The sequence below is a fragment of the Zosterops lateralis genome (assembly GCF_965231275.1).
Source record: "Zosterops lateralis genome assembly, chromosome: 1".
NCBI classification, from domain to species: Eukaryota; Metazoa; Chordata; class Aves; order Passeriformes; family Zosteropidae; genus Zosterops; species Zosterops lateralis.
Genome location: NC_139762.1, coordinates 2,143,816 through 2,170,278, shown reverse-complemented (window position 1 = coordinate 2,170,278; position 26,463 = coordinate 2,143,816). Strand labels below are relative to the sequence as shown.

Genomic DNA, 26,463 nt, shown 5'->3' with positions numbered 1-26,463 from the left:
TGGGAATTTTTGGACAGAAAAGTTGGGAATTTTTTGGGGAAAAAAACCTGGGTATTTTTGGAGAAAAAATTGGGGATTTCTGGAAGAAAAATTGGGAAATTTTGGAGGGAAAATTGGGAATTTTCGCTGGGAGAAATGGGAATTTCTGAGGGGGAAAAAGTGGGAGTTCTTGGATGAAGAATTCGGAATTTTTGAGGGACAAATTGGGAATTTTGGGGGCAAATTTTTGAGGAAAAAATAAGAATTTGGGGGAATTTTTTGAGGGAAAAATTGGGAATTTTGGGAGAATTTTTGAGGGACAAATTGGGAATTTTGGGAGAATTTTTTGAGAGAAAAAAATGAGAATTTGGGGGGAAATTTTTGAGGGAAAAATTGGAAATTTGGGGGAATTTTTTGAGGAAAAAATTGGGAATTTTGGGGGAATTTTTGAGGGAAAAATTGGGAAATTTGGGCGGAATTTTTTGAGGAAAAATTGGGAATTTGGGGGGAAAATTTTGAGGAAAAAATTAGGAATTTGGGAGGAATTTTTTGAGGAAAAAATTGGGAATTTTGGACCCTAAAAAATCCAGGAATTCACAAAAAATCTAGGAAAACCAGAGATTAAATTTAGGAATTTGGAGGTGCCGAGTTAAGGCCGGACTAGTTAAGGCAGGACTAGTTAAGGCAGGACTAGTTAAGGAATGTGGATGTTCCGGTGGGGCAGGAACGCAAAGCATCATGGGAAATTACACTGGGAACCAGCCGGGTGGGAATTTCCTCTGGGAATTTGGGGAATTTTTTTTCAGGAATTTGGGGATTTTTTCCCAGGAATTTGTGGAATTTTCTTTGGGGATTTGTGGGAATTTTGGGGGGAATTTTTTGGGAATTTTTTGTGGGGACTTTTGGGAATTTTCTGGAATTTTCGTGAATTTTCTTTGGGAATTTGGGGAATTTTTTCCAGGAATTTTGGGGATTTTTCCCCAGAAATTTGTGGAATTTTCTTTGGGAATTTGGGGAATTTTTTTTCTGGGGTTTTTGGGATTTTTTTTCTGGGATTTTTTGGGAATTTTCTGGGGGAATTTTGGGGATTCTCCCTTGCAATTTTGGGGATTTTCTGTGGGATTATTTTGGAATTTCCAATGGGAATTTTGGGATTTTGTTTTCTGGGAATTTTGGGAATTTTGGGAATTTTGGGAATTTTCTGTCGGATTTTTTGTGGGAATTTTAGGGATTTTCGGGGGGAATTTTGGGATTTTTTTTCTGGGAATTTTTGGGAATTTTCTCTGGGAATTTGGGGAATTTTTTTTCAGGAATTTGGGGATTTTTTCCCAGGAATTTGTGGAATTTTCTTTGGGGATTTGTGGGAATTTTTGGGGGAATTTTTTGGGAATTTTTTGTGGGGACTTTTGGGAATTTTCTGGAATTTTCGTGAATTTTCTTTGGGAATTTTGGGAATTTTTTCCAGGAATTTTGGGGATTTTTCCCCAGAAATTTGTGGAATTTTCTTTGGGAATTTGGGGAATTTTTTTTCTGGGGTTTTTGGGATTTTTTTCTGGGATTTTTTGGGAATTTTCTGGGGGAATTTTGGGGATTCTCCCTTGCAATTTTGGGGATTTTCTGTGGGATTTTTTTGGAATTTCCAATGGGAATTTTGGGATTTTGTTTTCTGGGAATTTTGGGAATTTTCTGTGGGATTTTTTTCGGATTTTTTGTGGGAATTTTGGGGATTTTCGGGGGGAATTTTGGGATTTTTTTTCTGGGAATTTTTGGGAATTTTCTCTGGGAATTTTGGGAATTTTTTTTCAGGAATTTGGGGATTTTTTTCCCAGGAATTTGTGGAATTTTCTTTGGGGATTTGTGGGAATTTTTGGGGAATTTTTTTGTGGGGACTTTTGGGAATTTTCGTGAATTTTCTGTGGGAATTTTGGGATTTTTTTTTTCTGGGAATTTTCTCTGGGAATTTTGAGAATTTTTTTCCAGGAATTTGTGGAGTTTTCTGTGGGAATTTTTTTTCTGGGATTTTTTTTGGAATTTTCTCAGGGAATTGTGGAAATTTTTTTCTGGGATTTTTGGGAATTTTTTGTGGGAATTTTTTGTGGGAATTTTTGAGATTCTCTGGAGGAATTTTGGGGATTTTGTATTGGAATTTTGTAGAATTTTCTCAAGGAATTTTGGGGATTTTTTCCCCAAAATTTGTGGAACTTTTTTTGGGAATTTTGGGGAATTTTCTTTGGGAATTTGGGGAATTTTCTTCGGGAATTTGTGGGAATTTTGGGAATTTTCTCAGGGAATTTCCTCTGGGAATTTGGGAAATTTTTTTCCAGAAATTTGTGGAATTTTCTTTGGGAAATTGGAGAGTTTTCTTTGGGAATTTTCTTTGGGAATTTTGGGAATGTCCAGTGGGAATTTTGGGGATTTTTTGGGGGGATTTTTGAGAATTTTCTTTGGGAATTTTGGGATTTTTTCTTTGTGGGAATTTTGGGGATTTTTTCCAGGAATTTTGGGAATTTCCTCCAGGAATTGGGGATTTTTTTTTTCTGGGATTTTTTTGGGAATTTTCTTTGGGAATTCAGGGAATTTTTTTTTCCAGGATTTATTTGGTGATTTTCTGGGGATATTTGGGGAATTTTCTTTGAGAATTTTGGGATTTTTTCCCAGGAATTTGTGGAATTTTCTTTGGGAATTTGTGGGAATTTTTTTTTTCTGGGAATTTTGGGAATTTTTCATGGGGAATTTTCTCAGGGAATTTTTTCCAGGAATTTGTGGAATTTTCTTTGGGAATTTGGGGAATTTTCTTTGGGATTTTTTTGAGAATTTTCCGGGGGATTTGCGGGATTTTTTTTTCTGGGATTTTTTTTGAAATTTCGGGATTTTTTCCAAGAATTTGTGGAATTTACTTTGGGAATTTTGGGAAATTTTGGGGGGGATTTTTGGGAATTTTCTGGGGCAATTTTCTCAGGGAATTTTGGGAACTTTTCCCAGGAATTTCTGGAATTTTCTTTGGGAATTGTGAGATTTTTTTTGGAATTTTCTTTGGGAATTTGGGGAATTTTCTCTGTGGATTTTCTCAGGGAATTTTGGGGATTTTATCCAGGAATTTGTGGAATTTTCTGGGGGAATTTTGGGAATTTTGTCTTGGAATTTTCGGTGGGATTTTTTTGGAATTTTTAATGGAAATTTTGGGGAATTTTCTGGGGGAATTTTGGGGATTTTTTTTCTGGGATTTTTTTGGAATTTTCTGGAGGAATTTTGGGAATTTTTTCCCAGGAATTTCTGGAATTTTCTTTGGGAATTTGTGGAATTTTCTTTGGGAATTGGGGAATTTTTTTCTGGGATTATTTCAGAATTTTCTGGGGGAATTTGTGGGATTTTTTTTCCAGGAATTTGTGGAATTTTCTGGGGGAATTTTGGGAAATTTCTGGGGGAATTTTGGGCTTTTTTTTTCCTGGGATTTTTTTTTTTTCTGGGAATTTTGGGAAATTTTTTTCCCAGAAATTTGTGGAATTTTCTGGGGGAATTTTGGGAATTTTTTCTGGGATTTTTTGGGAATTTTCTGGGGGAATTTCTGGGAATTTTTTCCCAGGAATTTTGGAGATTTTCTCAGGGAAATTTCTTTGGGAATTTTGCAAATTTTCTTTGGGAATTGTGGGAAATTTTTTTTTTCTGGGATTTTTGTGAATTTTCTGGGGGAATTTTGGGACTTTTCTGTGGGAATTTAGGGGATTTTCTTTGGGAATTTTTTTCCAGGAATTTGTGGAATTTTCTTTGAATTCATTGAATTAATTCCTTTATTTATTATTTTAATTTAATTAATTATTTTTATTTATTTAATTAATTGAATTAATTATATTTATTAATTTCTTTAATTCCATTTATCAATTTCTTTAATTCCATTTAAAAAATTTATTTAATTAATTTAAATCCCTTTTTTTTCCCCTTTATTTAATTAAATTAATTCCCATTTTTCCCCCCCAGGGATGTCCAGGGCAGGAATTTTGGCCTCTTTGCTTCGAGTGGAGGAAAATTTCTGCTCCAAATTGAGTCGAATCCATTCCCTGGTCCTGGAGCCTCTTCTGGGGACGGGTGAGACCCCAAAAATCCCCCAAAATCCCCCAAAAATCCCCCCAAAATCCCCCCAGAATCCCCCAAGAATTCGCTAAAAATCCCCAAAAAATCCCCTAAAAATTCCCTAAAAAATCCCCTAAAAATCCCCCCAAATTCCCCTAAAAATCCCCCAAAAAGCCCCCAAAATTCCCCTAAAAATCCCTAAAAAATTCCCTAAAAATCCCCTTAAATTTCTCCTAAAAATCCCCTAAAAATCCCCTAAAAATCCCTTAAAAATCCCCCAAAAATCCCCCCAAAATCCTCTAAAAATTCCCCTAAAAATCTCCTTAAAAATCCCCTTAAAATCCCCCAAAAATCCCCTTAAAATCCCCTTAAAATCCCTTAAAAATCCCTAAAAATTCACTAAGAATTCACTAAAAATTCCCTAAAAAATTCCCTAAAAATTCCCTAAAAAATCCCCTAAAATCCCCTAAAAATCCCCTAAAAAGCCCCCAAAATTCCCCTAAAAATCCCTAAAAAATTCCCTAAAAATCCCCTAAAATTTCCCTTAAAAATCCCCTAAAAAGTTCCCTAAAAATTCCCTAAATATCCCCCAAAAATCCCCTAAAAATCCCCCAAAAATCCCCTTAAAAATCTCCTTAAAAATCCCCTTAAAAATCCCCTTAAAAATAACCTGAAAATCCTCTAAAAATCACCTGAAAATCCCCTTAAAATCCCTTAAAAATTCCCTAAAAATTCACTAAGAATTCACTAAAAATTCGCTAAAAAATTCCCTAAAACTCCCCTAAAAATTCCCTTAAAATTCCCTTTAAAATACCCTAAAAATCCTCTAAAAATTCCCTTAAAAATCCCCTAAAAATCCCTTAAAAATCCTCTAAAAATCCCCTAAAAATCACCTGAAAATCCCCTTTAAAATCCCCTTTAAAATCCCCTTAAAAATCCCCTTAAAAATCTCCTTTAAAATCCCCTTAAAATCCCCCAAAAATCCCCTTAAAATCCCCTAAAAATTGCCTTTAAAATTCCCTTAAAAATTCCCTTTAAAATCCCCTTAAAAATTCCCTTTAAAATCCCCTAAAAATCCTCTAAAAATTCCCCTAAAAATCCCCTAAAAAGCCCCTAAAAATTCCCTTAAAAATCACCTGAAAATCCCCTAAAAATTCCCTTAAAAATCCCCCAAAAATCCTCTAAAAATTCCCCTGAAAATCCCCTAAAAATCCCCTTTAAAATGTCCTTTAAAATCTCCTTAAAAATCCCCTAAAAATTCCTAAAAAATTCCCTTTAAATCCCCTTAAAATCCCCCAAAAATCCCTTAAAAATTCCATTAAATTCCCTTAAAAATCTCCTTATAAATCCCCTTTAAAATCCCCTTTAAAATTCCCTTAAAAATTCCCTTAAAATTTACTTTAAAATCCCCTAAAAATCCTCTAAAAAATTCCCTTAAAAATCCCCTAAAATTCCCTTAAAAATCCCGTAAAAATCCCCTAAAATTCCCCTAAAATTTCCCCTTAAAATCCCCTTAAAAATCTCCTTAAAAATCTCCTTAAAAATCTCCTTAAAAATCCCCTAAAAATCCCCTTAAAATCCCCTTAAAATCCCCATAAAATTCCCGAAAAATTCCCGAAAAATTCCCAAAAAAATCCCCTAAAAATTCCCTTAAAATCCCTAAAAATTCCCTAAAAATCCTGGAATTTCCCTTCCCTGGAGCCTCTTCTGGGGACAGGTGAGATCCCGAATATCCCCTAAAAATTCCTAAAAATCCTGGAATTTTCCTTGGGAATTTCCCTTCCCTGGTCCTGAACCTCTGTTCCAAACAGGTCAAAATTTGGGAATTTCCCCTCTGGAATTTCCCCTCTGGAATTCTCCCTTCTGGAATTTTCTTTAGGAATTTTCTTTGGGAATTTTCCCCCAATATTTTTCCCCAATATTTTCCCCAGTATTTTCCCCCACTATTTTTTCCCAATATTTTTTCCCAATATTTCTCCCCAATTTTCCCCCAAAATTCCCCCCCCCCATTTTTTCCCAATATTTGTCCCAATTTTCCCCATTTTTTCCCCAATTTTTCCCATTTTTCCCCAATTTCCCCCAATTTTCTCCCAATTCTTTCCCAAATTTCTCCCAATTTCCCCCCATTTTTCCCCCATTTCTTCCCAATTTCTTCCCAATTTCTTCCCCAATTATTTCCCCAATTATTTCCCCAATTATTTCCCCAATTATTTCCCCAAATTTTTTTCCCAATTTTCCCCCAACTTTCCCCCAACTTTCCCCAATTTTCCCTCACTTATTTCCCAAATTTTTCCCAATTTTTCCCCCATTTTTCCCCCATTTTCCCCCCATTTTTTCCCCATTTCTTCCCAATTTCTTCCCAATTTCTTCCCAATTATTTCCCCAATTATTTCCCCAATTTTTTTTCCCAACTGTTCCCCCAACTTTTCCCCAACTTTCCCCAATTTTCCCTCACTTATTTCCCAATTTTTTCCCAATTTTTCCCAATTTCCCCCAATTATTTCCCAATTTCCCCCCAGTTTTTTTCCCAATTTTTCCCCCCATTTCCCTCCTGTTTTTCCCGATTTTTTCCTGAACTTTTTTCCCAATTCCCCTCATTTTTCCCCAATTTTCCCTTCCCAGAGCCAGACGATCCCAAATCCCGGGAGGTTTTCCCGGTGCTGCGGCAGCTCCGGGATCAGCTCCAGGCGCTTTGGGATTTCTCGGAGGAAAATTCCCGGGAATTGAGGGGAAAACTCGGCTCCGGCTGCCCCCGGGAATTCCCCGCCCTCGCCAGGGGGGAGCAGATCCTCAAACTGCACATCCAGTGAGGGATTGGGATTGGGATTGGGATTGGGATTGGGATTGGGATTGGGATCCTCAAACTGCACATCCAGTGAGGGGCGGGAAAAATGGGATTGGGATTGGGATTGGGATTGGGATTGGGATTGGGATTGGGATCCTCAAACTGCACATCCAGTGAGGGGCGGGAAAAATGGGATTGGGATTGGGATTGGGATTGGGATTGGGATCCTCAAACTGCACATCCAGTGAGGGATTGGGATTGGGATTGGGATGGGATTGGGATTGGGATTGGGATCCTCAAACTGCACATCCAGTGAGGGGCGGGCAAAATGGGATTGGGATTGGGATTGGGATTGGATTGGGATTGGGATTGGGATTGGGATCCTCAAACTGCACATCCAGTGAGGGATTGGGATTGGGATTGGGATTGGGATTGGATTGGGATTGGGATTGGGATTGGGATTGGGATGGGATTGGGATTGGGATTGGGATTGGGATTGGGATCCTCAAACTGCACATCCAGTGAGGGGCGGGAAAAATGGGATTGGGATTGGGATTGGGATTGGATTGGGATCCTCAAACTGCACATCCAGTGAGGGATTGGGATTGGGATTGGGATTGGGATGGGATTGGGATTGGGATCCTCAAACTGCACATCCAGTGAGGGATTGGGATTGGGATTGGGATTGGGATGGGATTGGGATTGGGATCCTCAAACTGCACATCCAGTGAGGTATGGGAAAAATGGGATTGGGATTGAGATTGGATTGGGATTGGGATTGGGATCCTCAAACTGCACATCCAGTGAGGGGCGGGAAAAATGGGATTGGGATTGGGATTGGGATTGGGATTGGGATCCTCAAACTGCACATCCAGTGAGGGGCGGGAAAAATGGGATTGGGATTGGGATTGGATTGGGATTGGGATTGGGATGGGATTGGGATTGGATTGGGATTGGGATGGGATTGGGATGGGATTGGGATCCTCAAACTGCACATCCAGTGAGGGACTGGGATTGGGATTGGGATTGGGATTGGGATTGGGATTGGGATTGGAATTGGGATGGGATGGGATTGGGATTGGGATTGGGATTGGGATTGGGATTGGGATTGGGATTGGGATGGGATTGGGATGGGATTGGGATCCTCAAACTGCACATCCAGTGAGGGATTGGGATTGGGATTGGGATTGGGATTGGGATTGGGATTGGAATTGGGATGGGATGGGATTGGGATTGGGATTGGATTGGGATTGGGATTGGGATTGGATTGGGATTGGGATTGGGATTGGGATTGGGATTGGATTGGGATTGGGATGGGATTGGGATTGGGATTGGAATTGGGATGGGATGGGATTGGGATTGGGATTGGATTGGGATTGGATTGGGATTGGGATTGGGATTGGGATTGGGATTGGGATTGGGATTGGGATTGGGATTGGGATTGGAATTGGGATGGGATGGGATTGGGATTGGGATTGGATTGGGATTGGATTGGGATTGGGATTGGGATTGGATTGGGATTGGGATTGGATTGGGATTGGGATTGGGATGGGATTGGGATTGGGATTGGAATTGGGATTGGGATTGGATTGGGATTGGGATTGGGATTGGGATGGGATTGGGATCCTCAAACTGCACATCCAGTGAGGGACTGGGATTGGGATTGGGATTGGGATTGGGATTGGGATTGGGATTGGAATTGGGATGGGATGGGATTGGGATTGGGATTGGATTGGGATTGGGATTGGGATTGGGATTGGGATTGGATTGGGATTGGGATTGGGATCCTCAAACTGCACATCCAGTGAGGGACGGGGAATGGGATTGGGAAATTGGGATGGGATTGGGAAAATCGGGATTGGTTTGGAAAGATGGGATTGGATTGGATTGGGAATATTGGGATTGGGGAAATGGGATTGGGAAATGGGATTGGGGAAAGAGAGATTGGGGAAATGGGGTTGGGAAAATTGGGATTGGGTTGGAAGAATGGGATTAGGAAAAATTGGGATGGGATTGGGAAAATTGGGATTGGGAAAATTGGGATTGGATTGGAAAAATGGGATTGGGGAAATGGGATTGGGTTGGAAAAATGGGATTGGAAAAATAGGGATGGGATTGGGTAAAGTGGGATTGGGGAAATCGGGATTGGAGAAATGGGATTGGGTAAAATGGGTTGGATTGGGGAAATTGGGATTGGGGAAATGAGATTGGGGAAATTGGGATAATGGGATTGGGAAAATGGGATGGGGGAAATGGGAAAATTGGGATAATGGGATTGGGGAATGGGATTGGGAAATGGGGATTGGGTTGGGGAAATTGGGATGGGATTGGGAAAATTGGTATTTGATTGGAAAATTGGAATTGGGCAAAATGGGATTGCGGAAATCGGGATTGGAAAAGTGGGATTGGGGAAATTGGGATTGGGAACATTGGGATTGGAAAATTTGGCTTGGGGATGGGATGGGGAAAATTGGGATTGGAAAAGTGGGATTGAGAAAAACGGGATTGGGAAATGGAATTGGGAAATGGGATTGGAGAAATGGGATTGGGAAAAATGGGGATGGGGAAAAGTGGGATTGGGGAAATGAGATTGGGGAAATTGGGATAATGGGATTGGGAAATTGGGATTGGATTGGAGAAATGGGATTGGAGAAATGGGACTGGGAAATTGGGATTTGAAAAAACAGGATTGGGAAGATCGGGGTGAGATTGGGAAAATGGGACGGGGAAAATGGGAAAATTGGGATAATGGGATTGGGGAATGGGATTGGAGAATCGGGATTAGGAAATGGGGATTGGGTTGTGGAAATGGGAGTGGGGAAATGGGATTGGGGAAATGGGATTGGGTTGGGAAAATGGGATTGGAGAAATGGGATTAGATTGGGAAAAGTGGGTTGGGGTTGTAAAAATGAGATTGGAAAAATGGGGATGGGATTGGGAAAACTGGGATTGGAAAAATGGGGATTAGAAAAAATGGGATGGGATTGGAAAATTTGGGAGAATTCCTGGGAATATTGGGGGGGAAATGGGGATTGGAGTGGGAAAAATGGGATTGAGGAAAATGGGATTGGGGAAATGGAGATTGGGTTGGGAAAATGGGATTGGGAAAATTGGGAAAATGGGATTGGGTTGGAAAAATGGGATTGGATAAATGGGGATGGGATTGGAAAATTGGGATTGGGTTGGAAAACTGGGATTGGGAAAATTGGGATTGGAAAAAATGGGATTGGAAAGATGGGGAAAATTGGGATTGGGTTGGGAAAAATGGGATTGGGAAAAATGGGATTGGAAAATTTGGATTGGAAAATTTGGATTGGGAAAATGAGATTGGGTTGGAAAATGGGGATTGGGGAAATGGGATTGGAAAAACTGGGATTAGAAAAATTGGGATGGGATTGGGGAAATGGGGATTGGGAAATCGGGATTGGGAAATGTGGAATTGGGTTAGAAAAACTGGGATTGGGAAAATGGGGATTGGGAAAAATGGGATTGGATAATTGGGATTGGATGGGAAAAATGGGATTGGGGAAATTGGGAGAATTCCTGAGAATATTGGGGGAGGGAAACAGGGATTGGATTGGGAAAAATGGGATTGGGTTGGAAAAATTGGATGGGATTGGGAGAATTCCCAGGAAAATCAGGATTGGATTGGATAAATTGGATTTCCCAGCTTGGGTTTTGAATTTCTTGTGAAAATTTGGGATTTGCTGGGAAATTTGGGAATTTTTTTTTTTTTGGAAAATTTGGGATTTGTTGGGAAATTTTGGGATTTGTTGGAATTTTTGGGGGGATTTTTCTGGGAATTTTTGGGATTTTGCTGGGAAATTTGGGAATAATTTGGGAATTTTTTGGGATTTTGCTGGGAATTTTTGGGATTTGGTAGAAAATTTGGGATTTGGTGGAAAATTTGGGATTTGCTCGGAGAAAATGTGGGATTTGCTGGGAAAATTTGCAATTTTTTTGGAAAATTTGGGATTTGCTGAGATTTTTTGGGATTTTGGGGCGAAATCTCATTAAAAATTCCACAAAAAAAAACCCAAAATCCCAATTTTTCCTTGGAAAACCCAAACCTTGTGATGGGACAACTCGGACATTTCCATCCCAGAATTCCCAAATTTTCCTGAATTCTGGAATTTCACCCCAATTTGGGTTTTTTTTCCAGGTATTTTGTCACTTTGGGGAATTTCATCGTCATCCAGGGATTCGAGTGGGCGGCAAAGAGCAGGAGGTGAAAATTCCTGGGAAATTTGGGGATTTTGGGGGATTTTTTGGGAATTTTTGGGGATTTTTGGGGGAATTATGGGGGTTATTGGGGGAAATTTTTGGGGTTATTTTGGGAATTTTGGGAAATTTTTGTGAATTTTGGGGAGATTTTTGGAGGAATTTTTGGGGAAAATTTTGGGGATTCTTTGGGGATTTTTTTGGAATTTTTTAGGAATTTTGGGGGGAAATTTTAGGGAGTTTTTTAATTTTTGGGATTTTTTTGGGAATTTTGGGGGAAAATTTGGGAGTAATTTTTTGAATTCTTGGGAAAGTCTTTGGGAATTCTTGAGAAATTTGGGGAAATTTTTGTGATTTTTTTTTTTTTTTTTGGAATTTTTGTGATTTCTTAAAAAATTTTTGGGATGTTTTGGGGATCTTTTTGGGAATTCTTGGGATTTTTAGGGGGATTTTTCATTTCTTCATCCTCACCAACAGCAAAACTTTGGGATTTTTGGGATAATTCCCAGATTTTTGGGACAATTCCTGTGAGATTTTTGGGATAATTCCCAGACTTTTTGGGACAATTCCTGTGAGATTTTTGGGATAATTCCCAGACTTTTTGGGACAATTCCTGTGAGATTTTTGGGATAATTCCCAGATTTTTGGGACAATTCCTGTGAGATTTTTGGGATAATTCATGTGAGATTTTTAGGATAATTCCTGTGGGATTTTTTGGGAGAATTCCCAGATTTTTTGGGATAATTCCTGTGATTTTTTTAGGATAATTCCCATTATTTTTTCAGGACAATTCCCATATTTTCCCCCTTTTCCAGCGACCTCTGGCAGGATTTGAAGGAATTCCAGGGGGATTTTTGGGATAATTCCTGTGGGATTTTTTGGGATAATTCCAATGGGATTTTTTTTAGATAATTCCAATTGGATTTTTGGGAATAATTTCAGTGGGATTTTTGGGGATAATTCAGGTATTTTTGGGGATAATTCCTGCGGGATTTTTGGGATAATTCCTGGAATTTTTTTTTATAATTCCCAGATTTTTTGGGATAATTCCCGTTGGATTTTTAGGATAATTCCCAGGATTTTTTCAGGACAATTCCCATATTTTTCCCCATTTTCCAGTGCCCTGTGTGAGGCTCTGAAGGATCTCCAGGGGGATTTTTGGGATAATTTCTGTGGGATTTTTGGGATAATTCCTGTGGGATTTTTGGGATAATTCTTGTAGGACTTTTGGAATAATTCCCGTGGGATCTTTGGGATAATTCCCAGATTTTTTGGGATAATTTCAGTGGGATTTTTTGCGATAATTCCTGGATTTTTTGGGATTATTCCCGGGATTTTTTTAGGATAATTCCCGGGATTCTTTCAGTATAATTCCCATATTTTTCCCCCTTTTCCAGTGACCTCTGGCAGGCTCTGAAGGAATTCCAGGGGGATTTTTTGGGACAATTCCTGGATTATTGGAATAATTCCTGTGGGATTTTTTTGGATAATTCCAATGGGCTTTTTGGGATAATTTCTGGATTTTTTGGGATAATTTCAGTGGGATTTTTGGGATAATTCCCGTGGGATTTTTGGGATAATTCCCAGATTTTTTGCAATAATTCCTGTGGGAATTTTTAGGATAATTCCCGGATTTTTTTGGGATAATTTGTGTGATTTTTTGGGGATAATTCCGGGATTTTTTTGGATAATTCCAGCGGGGATTTTTGGGACAATTCCCAGATTTTTTTTTTATAATTCCTAGATTTTTTGGGATAATTCCTGTGGGATTTTTTGCGATAATTCCCGGGTTTTTTTGCGATAATTCCTGTGATTTTTTTCAGGACAATTCCCATATTTTTCCCCTCTTTTCCAGCGACCTCTGGCAGGATTTGAAGGAATTCCAGGGGGATTTTTGGGATAATTTCTGGATTTTTTGGGATAATTCCCTTGGGATTTTTGGGATAATTTCAGTGGGATTTTTTGGGATAATTCCTGTGGGATTTTTGGGACAATTGCTAGATTTTTTATGATAATTCCTGTGGGATTTTTGGGATAATTCCTGTGGGATTTGCTGCAATAATTCCTGGATTTTTTGCGATAATTCCTGTGATTTTTTAGGATAATTCACGTGGGATTTTTAGGATAATTTGTGTGATTTTTTCAGGACAATTCCCATATTTTTCCCCATTTTCCAGCAACCTCTGGCAGGACTTGAAGGAACTCCAGGGGGATTTTTGGGATAATTCCCGTGGGATTTTTTTTGGATAATTCCCATAAATTTTGGGATAATTCCTGTGGGATTTTGGGGATAATTCCTGGAGGATTTTTGGGATAATTCCTGGGATTTTTTAGGATAATTCCCATTATTTTTTCAGGATAATTTCCATATTTTCCCCCCTTTTCCAGTGACCTCTGGCAGGATTTGAAGGATCTCCTGTGGGATTTTTGGGATAATTCCTGTGGGATTTTTGGGATAATTCCTGTGGGATCATTGGAATAATTCCTGGGGAATTTTTTGGGATAATTCCCAGATTTTTGGGGGATAATTCCAGTGGGATTTTTGGGATAATTCCTGTGGGATTTTTTGCGATAATTCCTGGATTATTTGCAATAATTCCCGGGATTCTTTCAGGACAATTCCCGTATTTTTCCCCATTTTCCAGCGACCTCTGGCAGGATTTGAAGGAATTCCAGGGGTTTTTTGGGATAATTTCAGTGGGATTTTTTGCGATAATTCCTGGATTTTTTGGGATAATTTCAGTGGGATTTTTTGCGATAATTCCTGGATTTTTTGGGATAATTTCAGTGGGATTTTTTGTGATAATTCCTGGATTATTTGCGATAATTCCTGTGTTTTTTTAGGATAATTCCCAGGATTTTTTTAGGATAATTCCCATTATTTTTTCAGGACAATTCCCATATTTTTCCCCCTTTTCCAGTGACCTCTGGCAAGATTTGAAGGAATTCCAGGGAGATTTTTGGGATAATTCCTGGGGAATCTTTGGGATAATTCCCAGATTTTTTGGGATAATTTCAGTGGGATTTTTTGCGATAATTCCTGGATTTTTTGGGATTATTCCCGGGATTTTTTTAGGATAATTCCCATGATTTTTTGGGACAATTCCCATATTTTTCCCCCTTTTCCAGTGACCTCTGGCAGGATCTGAAGGATCTCCAGGGGGATTTTTGGGACAATTCCTGGATTTCTGGAATAATTCCTGTGGGATTTTTTTGGATAATTCCTGCAGGATTTTTGGGATAATTCCCAGTTTTTTGGGGGATAATTCCCGTGGGATTTTTGGGACAATTCCCAGATTTTTTTATGCTAATTCCTGTGGGATTTTAGCGATAATTCCCAGGATTTTTTTAGGATAATTCCCATGTTTTTCCCCATTTTCCAGTGACCTCTGGCAAGATTTGAAGGAATTCCAGGGAGATTTTTGGGATAGTTCCTGGGGAATCTTTGGGATAATTCCTGAGGAATTTGCTGCAATAATTCCTGGATTTTTTGCGATAATTCCTGGATTTTTTGGGATAATTCCCGTGGGATTTTTTACGATAATTCCCATGATTTTTCCATGACAATTCCCATATTTCCCCGTTTCCCAGTGCCCTGTGTGAGGCTGTGCGGGGTCTCCCGGGGGCTGTTGGGGGCTCCCCCCCGGGCCGGGCTCTGCTCTCGCTGTTCCAGGAGCCCTTTCGGGAGCACGTCCGGAAACACCTGCGGCTCCTGCGGCGCCTCCGCGAGAGCATCGCACAGGTGGGGATTGGATTTCCTTCTGGGATTTCCTTCTGGAATTTTCCCTTCTGGAATTTTCCCTTCTGGAATTTTCCCTTCTGGAATTTCCCTTATGGAATTTTTCCCTTTCTGGAGTTTTTCCCTTTCTGAGATTTTTCCTTCTCAAATTTTTCCCTTCTGGAATTTTCCCTTCTGGAATTTTCCCTTTCTGGGAATTTTCCTTCTGGAATTTTTCCCTTCTGGGATTTTTCCCTTCTGGGATTTTCCTTCTGGAATTTTCCCTTCTGGAATTTTTTTCCTTCTGGAATTTTTCCCTTTCTGGGATTTCCCTTTCTGGGATTTTTCCCTTCTGGAAATTTTCCTTTCTGGATTTTCCTTTTGGAATTTTCCTTTTGAAATTTTCCTTCTGGATTTTTTTTCCCTTCCGGAATTTGCCTTCTGGAATTTCCCTCTGGAATTTTCTTCTGGAGTTTTTCCCTTTCTGGAGTTTTTCCCTTTCTGAGATTTTTCCTTCTCAAATTTTTCCCTTCTGGAATTTTCCCTTCTGGAATTTTCCCTTCTGGAATTTTTCCCTTCTGGAATTTTCCCTTCTGGGATTTTCCCTTCTGGAATTTTCCTCTGAAATTTCCCTCTGGAATTTTCTTCTGGAATTTCCCTTCTAAGATTTTCCCTTTCTGGAATTTTTCCCTTTCTGGAATTTTCCCATCTGGAATTTTTCCCTTCTGGAATTTTTCCCTTCTGGAATTTCTTCCTTATGGAATTTCTTCCTTCTAGAATTTTTCCCGTCTGGGATTTTTTCTTTCTGGGATATTTTCCTTCTGGGATTTCCTTTCTGGAATTTTCTTCTGGGGTTTCCCTTTCTGGAATTTCCCTTTCTGGAATTTTTCCCTTCTCAAATTTTTCCTTCTTGAATTTTTCCCCTTCTGGGATTTTTCCCCTTCTGGAATTTCCCTCTGGAATTTTCCTTTCTGAATTTTTCTTCTGGAATTTTCTCCTGGAATTTCCCTCTGCAATTTCCTTCTGGAATTTTTCCCTTCTCGAATTTTCCCTTCTGGAATTTCCTTTTCCCTTCTGGAATTTCCCTTCTAGGATTTTCCCTTCTGGGATTTCCTTTGGGAATTTTCCTCTGGAATTTTGAGGGTTTTTGGGAGGGATAGACAGGAAAATCCGAGCTGTAGCTCGTGGGGTGAATATTCCTGGAAATTTGAGGTGGAGGTTGATGAATATTCCTGAAAATCCAATCTGGACATTGATAAATAATCCCAAAAATCCAACCTGGATGTGGATAAATATTCCCAAAAATCCAATCTGGACATTGATAAATATTCCCAAAAATCCAACCTGGACATGGATAAATATTCCCAAAAATCCAACCTGGACATTGATAAATATTCCCAAAAATCCAACCTGGACATGGATAAATATTCCCAAAAATCCAACCTGGACATTGATAAATATTCCCAAAAATCCAACCTGGACATGGATAAATATTCCCAAAAATCCAACCTGGACATGGATAAATATTCCCAAAAATCCAATCTGGACATGGATAAATATTCCCAAAAATCCAACCTGGACGTGGATAAATATTCCCAAAAATCCAACCTGGACGTGGATAAATATTCCCAAAAATCCAACCTGGACATGGATAAATAATCCCAAAAATCCAACCTGGACGTGGATAAATATTCCCAAAAATCCAACCTGGACATGGATAAATATTCCCAAAAATCCAACCTGGACATGGATAAATATTCCCAAAAATCCAACCTGGACATGGATAAATATTCCCAAAAATCCAACCTGGACATGGATAAATAATCCCAAAAATCCAACCTGGACATGGATAAATATTCCCAAAAATCCAACCTGGACGTGGATAAATATTCCCAAAAATCCAACCTGGACATGGATAAATATTCCCAAAAATCCAACCTGGACATGAATAAATATTCCCAAAAATCCAACCTGGACATGGATTTGATAAGGATGGGAATTTGATAAGGATGGGAATTTGATAAGGATGGGAAATTTGATACAGATGAAGAATTTAAAATGGATGAGGAATTTGACAAGGATGAGGAATCTGATAAGGATGGGGAATTTGATAGGGATGAGGAATTTAACATTGATGAGGAATTTGACAAGGAATATGATAAGGATGGGGAATTGAACATGGATGGGGAATTTGATAAGGATTGGGAATTTGATATGGATGAGGAATATGATAAGGATGGGGATTTAACATTGATAAGGAATTTGATAAGGATGAGGAATTTGATAAGGATGGGGAATTCAATAAGGATGGGGAATTTGATATGGATAAGGAATTTAACATGGATGGGGAATTTGATAAGGATGGGGAATTTGACAGGGATGAGGAATTTGATTGGGAATTTGATAAGGATGAGGAATTTCACACAGATGAGGAATTTTACACATATGAGGAATTTGATAAGGAATTTGATAAGGATGAGGAATTTAACATGGATGGGGAATTTGATAAGGATGGGGAATTCAATAAGGATGGGGAATTTGATATGGATAAGGAATTTAACATGGATGGGGAATTTAACATGGATGAGGAATTTGATATGGAGGAGGACTATGATAAGGATGAGGGATTTAACATTGATAAGGAATTTGATAAGGATGGGGAATTTGATAAGGATGAGGAATTTGAAGCAGAGTGAGGATTTGATCGGGATCACCCCCTGTCCCAGGACCCGGAGCGCTCCGTGGTCGCGGCCGTGGAACGGGAACTGGGCAAGTTGGACTCGTTCATCTCGCAGGCCCTGGAGGAGGCCGCGGCCACCAGGGACCTCTGGGCCTCCCTGGGACACAAATTCACCGTGAGAACTCGAGAAGGGATGGGGTTTGATAAGGGCTGGGATTTGATAAGGGCGGGGATTTGATAAGGGTTGGGGGTTTGATAAGGGGTGGGGTTTGATAAGGGTTGGGAGTCTGATAAGGATTGGGAATTTGATAAGGATAACGAATGGGACATGAATTGGGAATTTGATCAGGATTGGAATGGGACATGGGTTGGGGATTTGATAAGGGTTGGGAATGGGACATGGAGCAGGAACTTGATAACGGCTGGGAATTTGATAAGGATCAGGAATTTGATAAGGATTGGGAATTTGATAAGGGCTGGGGATTTGATAAGGGGTGGGGATTTGATAAGGGCGGGGATTTGATAAGGGTTGGGGGTTTGATAAGGGTTGGGGGTTTGATAAGGGCGGGGATTTGATAAGGGCTGGGGGTTTCATAAGGGTTGGGAATGGGACATGGAGCAGAAATTAGATAAGGGTCAGGGATTTGATAAGGGTTGGGAATTTGATATGAATTGGGAATTTGATAAGGATAACAAATGGGACGTGAATTGGGAATTTGATCAGGATTGGAATGGGACATGGGTTGGGGATTTGATAAGGGTTGGGAATGGGACATGGAGCAGGAACTTGATAAGGGCTGGGAATTTGATAAGGATCAGGAATTTGATAAGGGTTGGGGATTTGATAAGGATTGGGAATTTGATAAGGATTGGGAATTTGATAAGGATTGGGAATTTGATAAGGGCGGGGATTTGATAAGGGTTGGGGGTTTGATAAGGGCTGGGGATTTGATAAGGGTTGGGAATGGGACATGGAGCAGGAATTTGATAACCCAGGACATGCTCCGTGTCTCCAAGCAGGAATTCCCAATCCCATATATCCCAATCCCATTCCCAATCCCATACATCCCAATCCCATGTTTCCCCAGGCCGTTCTCCGTGTCCCCAAGCGGGAATTTCCAATCCCATATATCCCATATATCCCATGTTCCCCAGGCCGTGCTCCGTGTCCCCGAGCGGGAATTCTCAATCCCAAAACCAATCCCATATATCCCACGTATCCCAATCCCCTATATCCCAATCCCATCTATCCCGTACCCCCCAGGCCGTGCTGCGTGTCCCCGAGCGGGAATTCCCAATCCCAACCCCATATATCCTAATGCCATATATCCCAATCTTCATCCCAATCCCATCTATCCCATATATCCCCTATTCCCCAGGCCGTGCTCCGTGTCCCCAAGCAGGAATTCCAATCCCAATCCCAATCCTATATATCCTGTACCCCAGGCCATGCTCCACGTCCCTGAGCAGGAATTCCCAATCCCATATATCCCATATATCCCATATATCCCATATATCCCATATATCCCATATATCCCATATATCCCATATATCCTATATATCCCCTATACCCCAATCCCGTGTTTCCCAGGCGGTGCTCCGTGTCCCCGAGCTGGAATTCCCATCCCAATCCCATCTATCCCAATCCCAGTTCCCAATCCCATAAACCCCAATCCCCTCTATCCCCAGGCAGTTCCGTGTGTCCCCGAGGGGGAACTCCCAATCTCATCTATGCCAATCCCAATCCCAATCCCATAAACCCCAATCCCCTGTCGCCCAGGCCGTGCTCCGTGTCCCTGAGCAGGAATTCCCAATCCCATCTATCCCATCTATCCCATATATCCCATCTATCCCCAGGCCATGCTCCGTGTCCCTGAGCAGGAATTCCCAATCCCATCTATCCCATCTATCCCATCTATCCCATATTCCCCAGGCCATGCTCCGTGTCCCCGAGCGGGAATTCCCAATCCCATATCCCAATCCCATCCCAATCCCAATCCCATATATCCCAATCCCATATATCCCAATCCCATGTTCCCCAGGCTGTGCTGTGTGTCCCCGAGCGGGATTTCCCAATCCCAATCCCATGTTTCCCAGGCCGTACTCCATGTCCCCAAGCAGCAATTCCCAATCCCATCCCCATCCCATCCCAATCCCAATCCCATATATCCCATATTTCCCAGGCCGTGCTCTGTGTCCCCGAGCGGGAATTCCCAATCCCAATCCCATGTTCCCCAGGATGTTTGTTCTGTGTGTCCCTGAGCAGGAATCCCCATCCCATCTCAAGCCCAAGACGAACCTCAGGCCATGCCCCGTGTCTCTGAGCGGGAATTCCCATCTCAATCCCATCTCAATCCCATCCCAATCCCAATCCCGTATATCCCAATCCCAAATATCCCAATCCCAATCCCATAAACCCCAATCCCCTATTTCCCAGGCGGTGCTCCGTGTCCCCGAGCTGGAATTCCCATCCCAATCCCATCTATCCCAATCCCAATCCCATAAGCCCCAATCCCCTATTTCCCAGGCCGTTCTCCGTGTCCCCGAGCTGGAATTCCCATCCCAATCCCATCTATCCCAATCCCAATCCCATCTATCCCAATCCCCTATTTCCCAGGCCGTTCTCCGTGTCCCGGAGCGGCGGCTGCTCCAGGACAGCCGGGCCGTTCCCATCGCTGCCCTGGGGGTCTCCGGGCGCTCCCAGCGCCTCCTGCTCTTCGACGACGTCCTGGTGCTCATCCAGGTCAGGGGAAATTCCCAAAATTCCCAGTGGGGTGGCAGGAATTCCCCATTTTTCCACATTTTTCCCCATTTCCCCCCATTTTTTCCCCATTTTTCCCTTTGTTTTCCATTTCTCCCCCTCATTTTTTCCCACATTTTTCCCCTTTCCCCCCTTTTCCTCCATTTTTCCCATTGTTTTCTGGTTTTTCCCCATTTTTTCCCCATTTTTCCCCCTTTTTCCCCCTTTTTTCCCATTTTTTCCCTTTTTTCCATTGTTTTGCCTTTTTTCCCCTTTTTTGCCATTTTTCCCCATTTCCCCCATTTCCCCCATTTTTCCCCATTTTTCCCTATTTTTCCCCCATTTTCCCCCCATTATTTCCCCATTATTTTCCCCATTTTCCCCCATTTTTTCCCTTTCCCCCCATTTTTTCCCATTTTTTCCCCTTTTTCCCCTATTTCCCCCTATTTTCCCTCTTTTTTTCCCATGTTTTTCCCCCATTTCCCCCCCCCATTTTTTCCCCATTTTTTCCACATTTTTTCCCCATTATTTCCCCATTTTTCCACATTTTTTCCCATTTTTTTGTGGTTTATTTTTCCAGGGAAACAGTTTCCAGAGTTTTGATCTGAAGTTGGTTTGGGTGGATGAAAACGGTGAAGAGAAATCGACTCCGGGATCGTGAGTGAGAAATTATTAAAAATTTATTTTTAAAAAAAGGAATAAAAATGTTCAGGTTGATGGGAAAATGATCCAAAAGTTTGTCCCATTTCCTTTATAGAAATAATAATAATAATAATAATAATAATAATATAGAAAAAATCCTTGAAAAAAATTCCATTAAAAAAAATTCTATGAAAAAAAATTCCATTAAATAATTTCTATGGAAAAAAAAATCCATGAAAAAAAAATCCATTAAAAGAAATTTCCATAAAAAAAAATCGTGAAAAAAAATTTAATTAAATTAAATAATTTCTGTGAGAAAATAATTCCATTAAAAAAAAATTCAAGGAAAAGATTTTGGTGAAAAAAATCGATTTAAAAAAATTTCTGCTGAATTTTTTTTGTTTTTTTTTTTTTTTTCCATAAAAAAAAAATTAATGAATTTTTTTGGTTTTTTTATGAAAAAATTTCCATGAGAAAAAATTTCCATAAAAAAAAAATTCCATTAAAAAAATCCATGAAAAAAAATTCCCTTAAAAAAATTGCATTAAAAGAAAATTCCATGAAAAAAAATCTCTGAAAAAAAATTCCATGAAAAAATATTTCCATGAAAAAACTAAATCCATTTAAAAAATCCATGAAAAATTATTTCTGCTGATTTTTTTTTGTTTTGTTTTTACCATGAAAAAAATTGCACCAAAAAAATCCATTAAAAAAATCCATTTAAAAGAAATCATGAAAAAAAATCCATTAAAAAAAAAAGTCGGCTGAATTTTAATTTTTTCCATTAAAAAATTCCATTTAAAAATCCATTTTAAAAATTCTATGAAAAAAAAATCCATTTAAAAAAAAAATCTGAATTTTTTTGGTTTTTTTCATGAAAAAATTTCCATGAGAAAAAATTTCCATTAAAAAAAAAAAATTCCATTTAAAAAATCCATGAAAAAAAATTCCCTTAAAAAAATTTGAATTAAAAGAAATTTCTGTGAAAAAATAATTCCATTAAAAAAAAATTCCATGAAAAAATATTTCCATGAAAAAAATAAATCCATTAAAAAAATTAATGAAAAATTATTTCTGCTGAATTTGTTTTGTTTTGTTTTTTCCATGAAAAATTTGCACCAAAAAAATCCATTAAAAATCCATTTTAAAAAAATCATGAAAAAAAATCCATTAAAAAAAAGTCTGCTGAATTTTAATTTTTTTTTCCTTTAAAAAATTCCATTTAAAAAGCCATTTAAAAAATTCTATTAAAAAAAATCCATTTAAAAATAAAATCTGAATTTTTTTGGTTTTTTCCATGAAAAAATTTCCATAAATAAATTCCATTAAAAAATAAATCCATTTTAAAAATCCATGAAAAAAAAAATCCATTAAAAAAAATTCCATTAAAAAAAAAAAATGCATTAAAAGAAATTTCCATGAAAAAAATTCCATGAAAAAATTTCCATGAAAAAAAAATCCATTAAAAAAATCCATGAAAAAAAAATCTCCTTAAAAAAAATTGCATTAAAAGAAATTCCCATGAAAAAAAATTCCATGAAAAAAAATTCCATGAAAAAAAATTTCCACGAAAAAAATAAATCCATTAAAAAAAATCCATGAAAAAAAATTTCTCCTGATTTTTTTTTTCCATGGAAAAAATTCACCAAAAAAATTCCATTAAAAAAATCCATGAAAAAATAATTCCAATTAAAAAAATCCATGAAAAAAAAAAAAAAAGAAGAAAAAATAATTCTATTTTTAAAAAATCCTGATTTTTTTTCCATATTTTCCCCCTCCCAGGTACAACCTGAACATCACAACCCCCGAGGAGAGTTTTGTCCTCTCGGCCAAAGAGCCCCAGATGAAGGTCAGGATTTGAGGATTTTCTTTTTAATTAATTAATCTCTTCATTAATTAATTCACAATTATCATTCTGGGGAGGGGGGGGTTGGGATTTTGGGGGCTTTTTGCAAAAAAATCCTGAATTTTGGGCTCTTTTTTCAAGAGAATCCTGAATTTTTGGTTCCATTTCCAAGAGAATCCTGAATTTTTGGTTCCATTTCCAAGAGAATCTTGAATTTTTGGTTCCTTTTTCCAAGTTGGATTTTTGGGAATATTTATCCATGTCCAGGTTGGATTTTTTGGGAATATTTATTATGTTGTCCATGTTCTCCATGTTCTCCATGTTTTCCATGTTTTCCATGTTTTCCATGTTTTCCATGTTTTCCATGTTTTCCATGTTCTCCATGTTGTCGATGTTGTCCACGTTCTCCATGATTTCCATGTTCTCCATGTTTTCCATGTTTTCCATGTTTTCCATGTTCTCCATGTTTTCCATGTTCTCCATGTTTTCCATGTTTTCCATGTTCTCCGTGTTCTCCGTGTTTTCCATATTTGTTTTCCATGTTTGTTCTCCATGTTTTCCATGTTCTCCATGTTCTTCATGTTCTCCATGTTTCCCTCAGTCCCTGTGGAGGTGGAAGGTGGAGCAGTCCCTGCTCTGACCCCAATCCCTGTCCATGTTCTCCATGTTCTCCATGATTTCCATGTTCTCCACGTTCTCCACGTTCTCCATGTTCTCCGTAATTTCCGTGTTCTCCATAATCTCCATGTTCTCCACACTCTCCATGATTTGCATATTCTCCATGATTTCCATGTTTGTTTTCCACATGTCCTCAGTCCCTGTGGAGGTGGAAGGTGGAGCAGTCCCTGTTCTGACACCAATCCATGTTCTCCATCTTCTCCATGATTTCCATGTTCCCCGTGTTCTCCATGTTTGTTTTCCATGTTCTCCATGTTCTCCATGTTTGTTCTCCACATTTTCTGTGCCACCACCTGTGGAGGGGGAAGGCGGATCAGGCCATGCTCTGACTCCAATCCCCGATTTCCATGTTCTCCGTGTTCTCCATGTCCTCCATGTTCTCTATGTTTTCCATGTTCTCCATGTTTATTTTCCATGTTTTCTGTCCCTCGGTCCCTGTGGAGGTGGAAGCTGGACCATGCCATGCTTTGATCCCTGATTTCCATGTTCTCCATGTTCTCCATGTTTATTTTCCATGTTTTCTGTCCTGCAGTCCCTGTGGAGGTGGAAGGTGGACCAGGCCCTGCTCTGACCCCTGAGTTCCATATTTTCCATGTTCTCCATGTTTATTTTCCATGTTTTCTGTCCCGCAGTCCGTGTGGAGGTGGAAGCTGGAGCAGGCCGTGCGCCAGGCCCTCAACGGCCGTCGGGATTTCCCTCTGTGGGGTCACAGCGCGGAGGGCGGCCCTGCCCCGGCCCCGGCCCCATCCCCGGCCCCGGCCCCAGCCCCGGCCCCGGCCCCGGCCCCATCCCCGGCCCCATCCCCGGCCCCGGCCCCAGCCCCATCCCGCAGGTTCTTCTCGTACGAGTTCCGCGGCGAGGGACGGCTCCGCGGGGCCACCTACGAGGGCGAGTGGCTGCGGGGGAAGCCCCATGGCAAGTAAGGGACACCCTGGGCCAGCTGGGAATGGGCTTGGAGGTGCTGGTTTGGTGTTTCCGTGAGGGTTGGGGAGGAGCTCCAAGGTCAACCCAAACTTTTCCCAGTGGGAATAAGGTTGGAGGTGCTGGTTTGGAGTTTCCATGAAGGAAAGATCTCCTAAGTCAACCCAAACATCTCCAGGTCACTTTTCCAAGTGGAAATAAGGTTGGAAGGAACTTTCTGGGGCCCTTTTCCAAGTAGGAATGAGGTTGGAAGTTCTGGTTTGGAGTTTCTGTTGGGAGACGGTTGGGAAAGATCTCTGAGGTCAACCCAAACTTCTCCAGGTCACTTTTCCAAGCGGGAATGAGGTTGGAAGTTCTGGTTTGGAGTTTCCATGAAGGAAAGATCTCTGAGGTCAACCCAAACTTCTCCCGGTCATTTTTCCGTGTGGGAATGAGGTTGGAAGTGACTTTTGGGCTCTTTTCCAAGTGGGAATAAGATTGGAAATGTTGACTTGGAGTCTCCAGGAAGGAAAGATCTCCAAGGTCAACTCAAACTTCTCCAGGTCATTTTTCCATGTGGGAATGAGTTTGGAAGTGACTTTTGGGCTCTTTTCCAGTTGGGAATAATGTTGGAAGTGCTGGTTTGGTGTTTCCGTGAGGGTTGGGGAGGAGCTCCAAGGTCAACCCAAACTTTTCCCAGTGGGAATAATGTTGGAGGTGCTGGTTTGGAGTTTCCATGAAGGAAAGATCTCCTAAGTCAACCCAAACATCTCCAGGTCACTTTTCCATGTGGAAATAAGGTTGGAAGGAACTTTCTGGGGCCCTTTTCCAAGTAGGAATGAGGTTGGAAGTTCTGGTTTGGAGTTTCTGTTGGGAGACGGTTGGGAAAGATCTCCAAGGTCAACCCAAACTTCTCCAAGTCAGTTTTCCAAACAGGAATAATGTTGGAAGTGCTGGTTTGGTGCTTCCATGAAGGTTGGGGAGGATCTCCAAGGTCAATCCAAACTTCTCCAGGTCATTTTTCCAAGCAGGAATGAGGTTGGAAGTTCTGGTTTGGAGTTTCCATGAAGGAAAGATCTCCGAGGTCAACCCAAACTTCTCCAGGTCACTTTTCCGTGTGGGAATGAGGTTGGAAGTGACTTTTGGGCTCTTTTCCAAGTGGGAATAAGATTGGAAATGTTGACTTGGAGTCTCCAGGAAGGAAAGATCTCCAAGGTCAACTCAAACTTCTCCAGGTCACTTTTCCAAGTGGGAAAGAGGTTGGGGAGGTAATTTTTAGGACTCTTTTCCAAGCAGGAATTAAGTCAGGAGTGCTGGTTTGGAGTTTCTGTGAAGGAATTCAAACACTGAAATTTCAAACACATCCAAGCTCTGGAATCCAAATATTGAAATTTCAAACGTGTCCCAGGAATCCTCTGGAACCCAAATATTGAAATTTCAGCCACATCTGAGCTCTGGAACCACAAATATTGAAATTTCAAACACATCTGAGCTCTGGATTTCAAATATTGAAATTTTGAACGAGTCTGAGCAATCCTCTGGAATTTAATTATTGAAATTTCAGACGTGTCCCAGCAATCCTCTGGAATTCAAATATGGAAATTTCAGACGTGTCCTGGCAATGCTCAGGAATCCAAGTCTGGAAATTGCAGACGTGTCCGGGCAATGCTCAGGAGGAGCTGGAAGAGCCTCTCCCATCGTGGGGGAGTTGGGAACAACAACCCGGGCGGGGAAAGTCAAACAACCCGTCACCGGTTTTGGGGTTTCGGCACCTCCCGGCACCGACCCGGGGGAGGGTTGGGTTAAACCTGGGATGGGATTCGCAGAAAAATGACCGAGGGGAGGTTTGGGTTAAACTCCAGGATGGAATTCCTGCCTGGGATGGAATTCCCAGAGGATTGAGTTAAACTCTGGGATGAAATTCCAGGCTGAGGTGGAATTCCCAGAGAAGTGACCCACGGGAAGTTTGGGTTAAACCCTGGGATGGGATTCCAGGTTTGGGATTGAATTCCCAGAGAAGGTTTTGGTTAAGCCCTGGGATGGAATTCCCATTGAAATTACCCAGAAGAGGTTTGGGTTAAACTCTGGGATGGAATTCCAGGTTTGGGATGGAATTTCCAAAGAAACAACCCAGAGGAGGTTTGGGTTAAACTCTGGGATGGAATTCCCAGAGAAGTGACCCAGGGGAGGTTTGGGTTAAACTCTG

General features: G+C 40.4%; 1 protein-coding gene across 1 annotated transcript in view; it reads left to right on the top strand.

Moving 5' to 3' along the window:
* Positions 1-1,761: 1,761 nt before the first annotated feature.
* The window catches only part of ALS2CL (ALS2 C-terminal like), a 76,448-nt gene continuing 51,746 nt past the window's right edge, over positions 1,762-26,463 (top strand). Inside the window, exons 1-12 of the mRNA XM_083873320.1 lie at positions 1,762-4,062; positions 5,770-5,858; positions 6,348-6,853; positions 10,995-11,060; positions 14,645-14,795; positions 17,030-17,458; positions 17,498-17,626; positions 20,069-20,194; positions 20,772-20,848; positions 22,616-22,682; positions 23,990-24,091; positions 24,155-24,276. Of these exons, the coding sequence (XP_083729446.1) occupies positions 3,957-4,062; positions 5,770-5,858; positions 6,348-6,853; positions 10,995-11,060; positions 14,645-14,795; positions 17,030-17,458; positions 17,498-17,626; positions 20,069-20,194; positions 20,772-20,848; positions 22,616-22,682; positions 23,990-24,091; positions 24,155-24,276 (1,970 nt within the window). The 5' untranslated portion in view covers positions 1,762-3,956. The remainder of the gene's footprint in view (positions 4,063-5,769; positions 5,859-6,347; positions 6,854-10,994; positions 11,061-14,644; positions 14,796-17,029; positions 17,459-17,497; positions 17,627-20,068; positions 20,195-20,771; positions 20,849-22,615; positions 22,683-23,989; positions 24,092-24,154; positions 24,277-26,463) is intronic.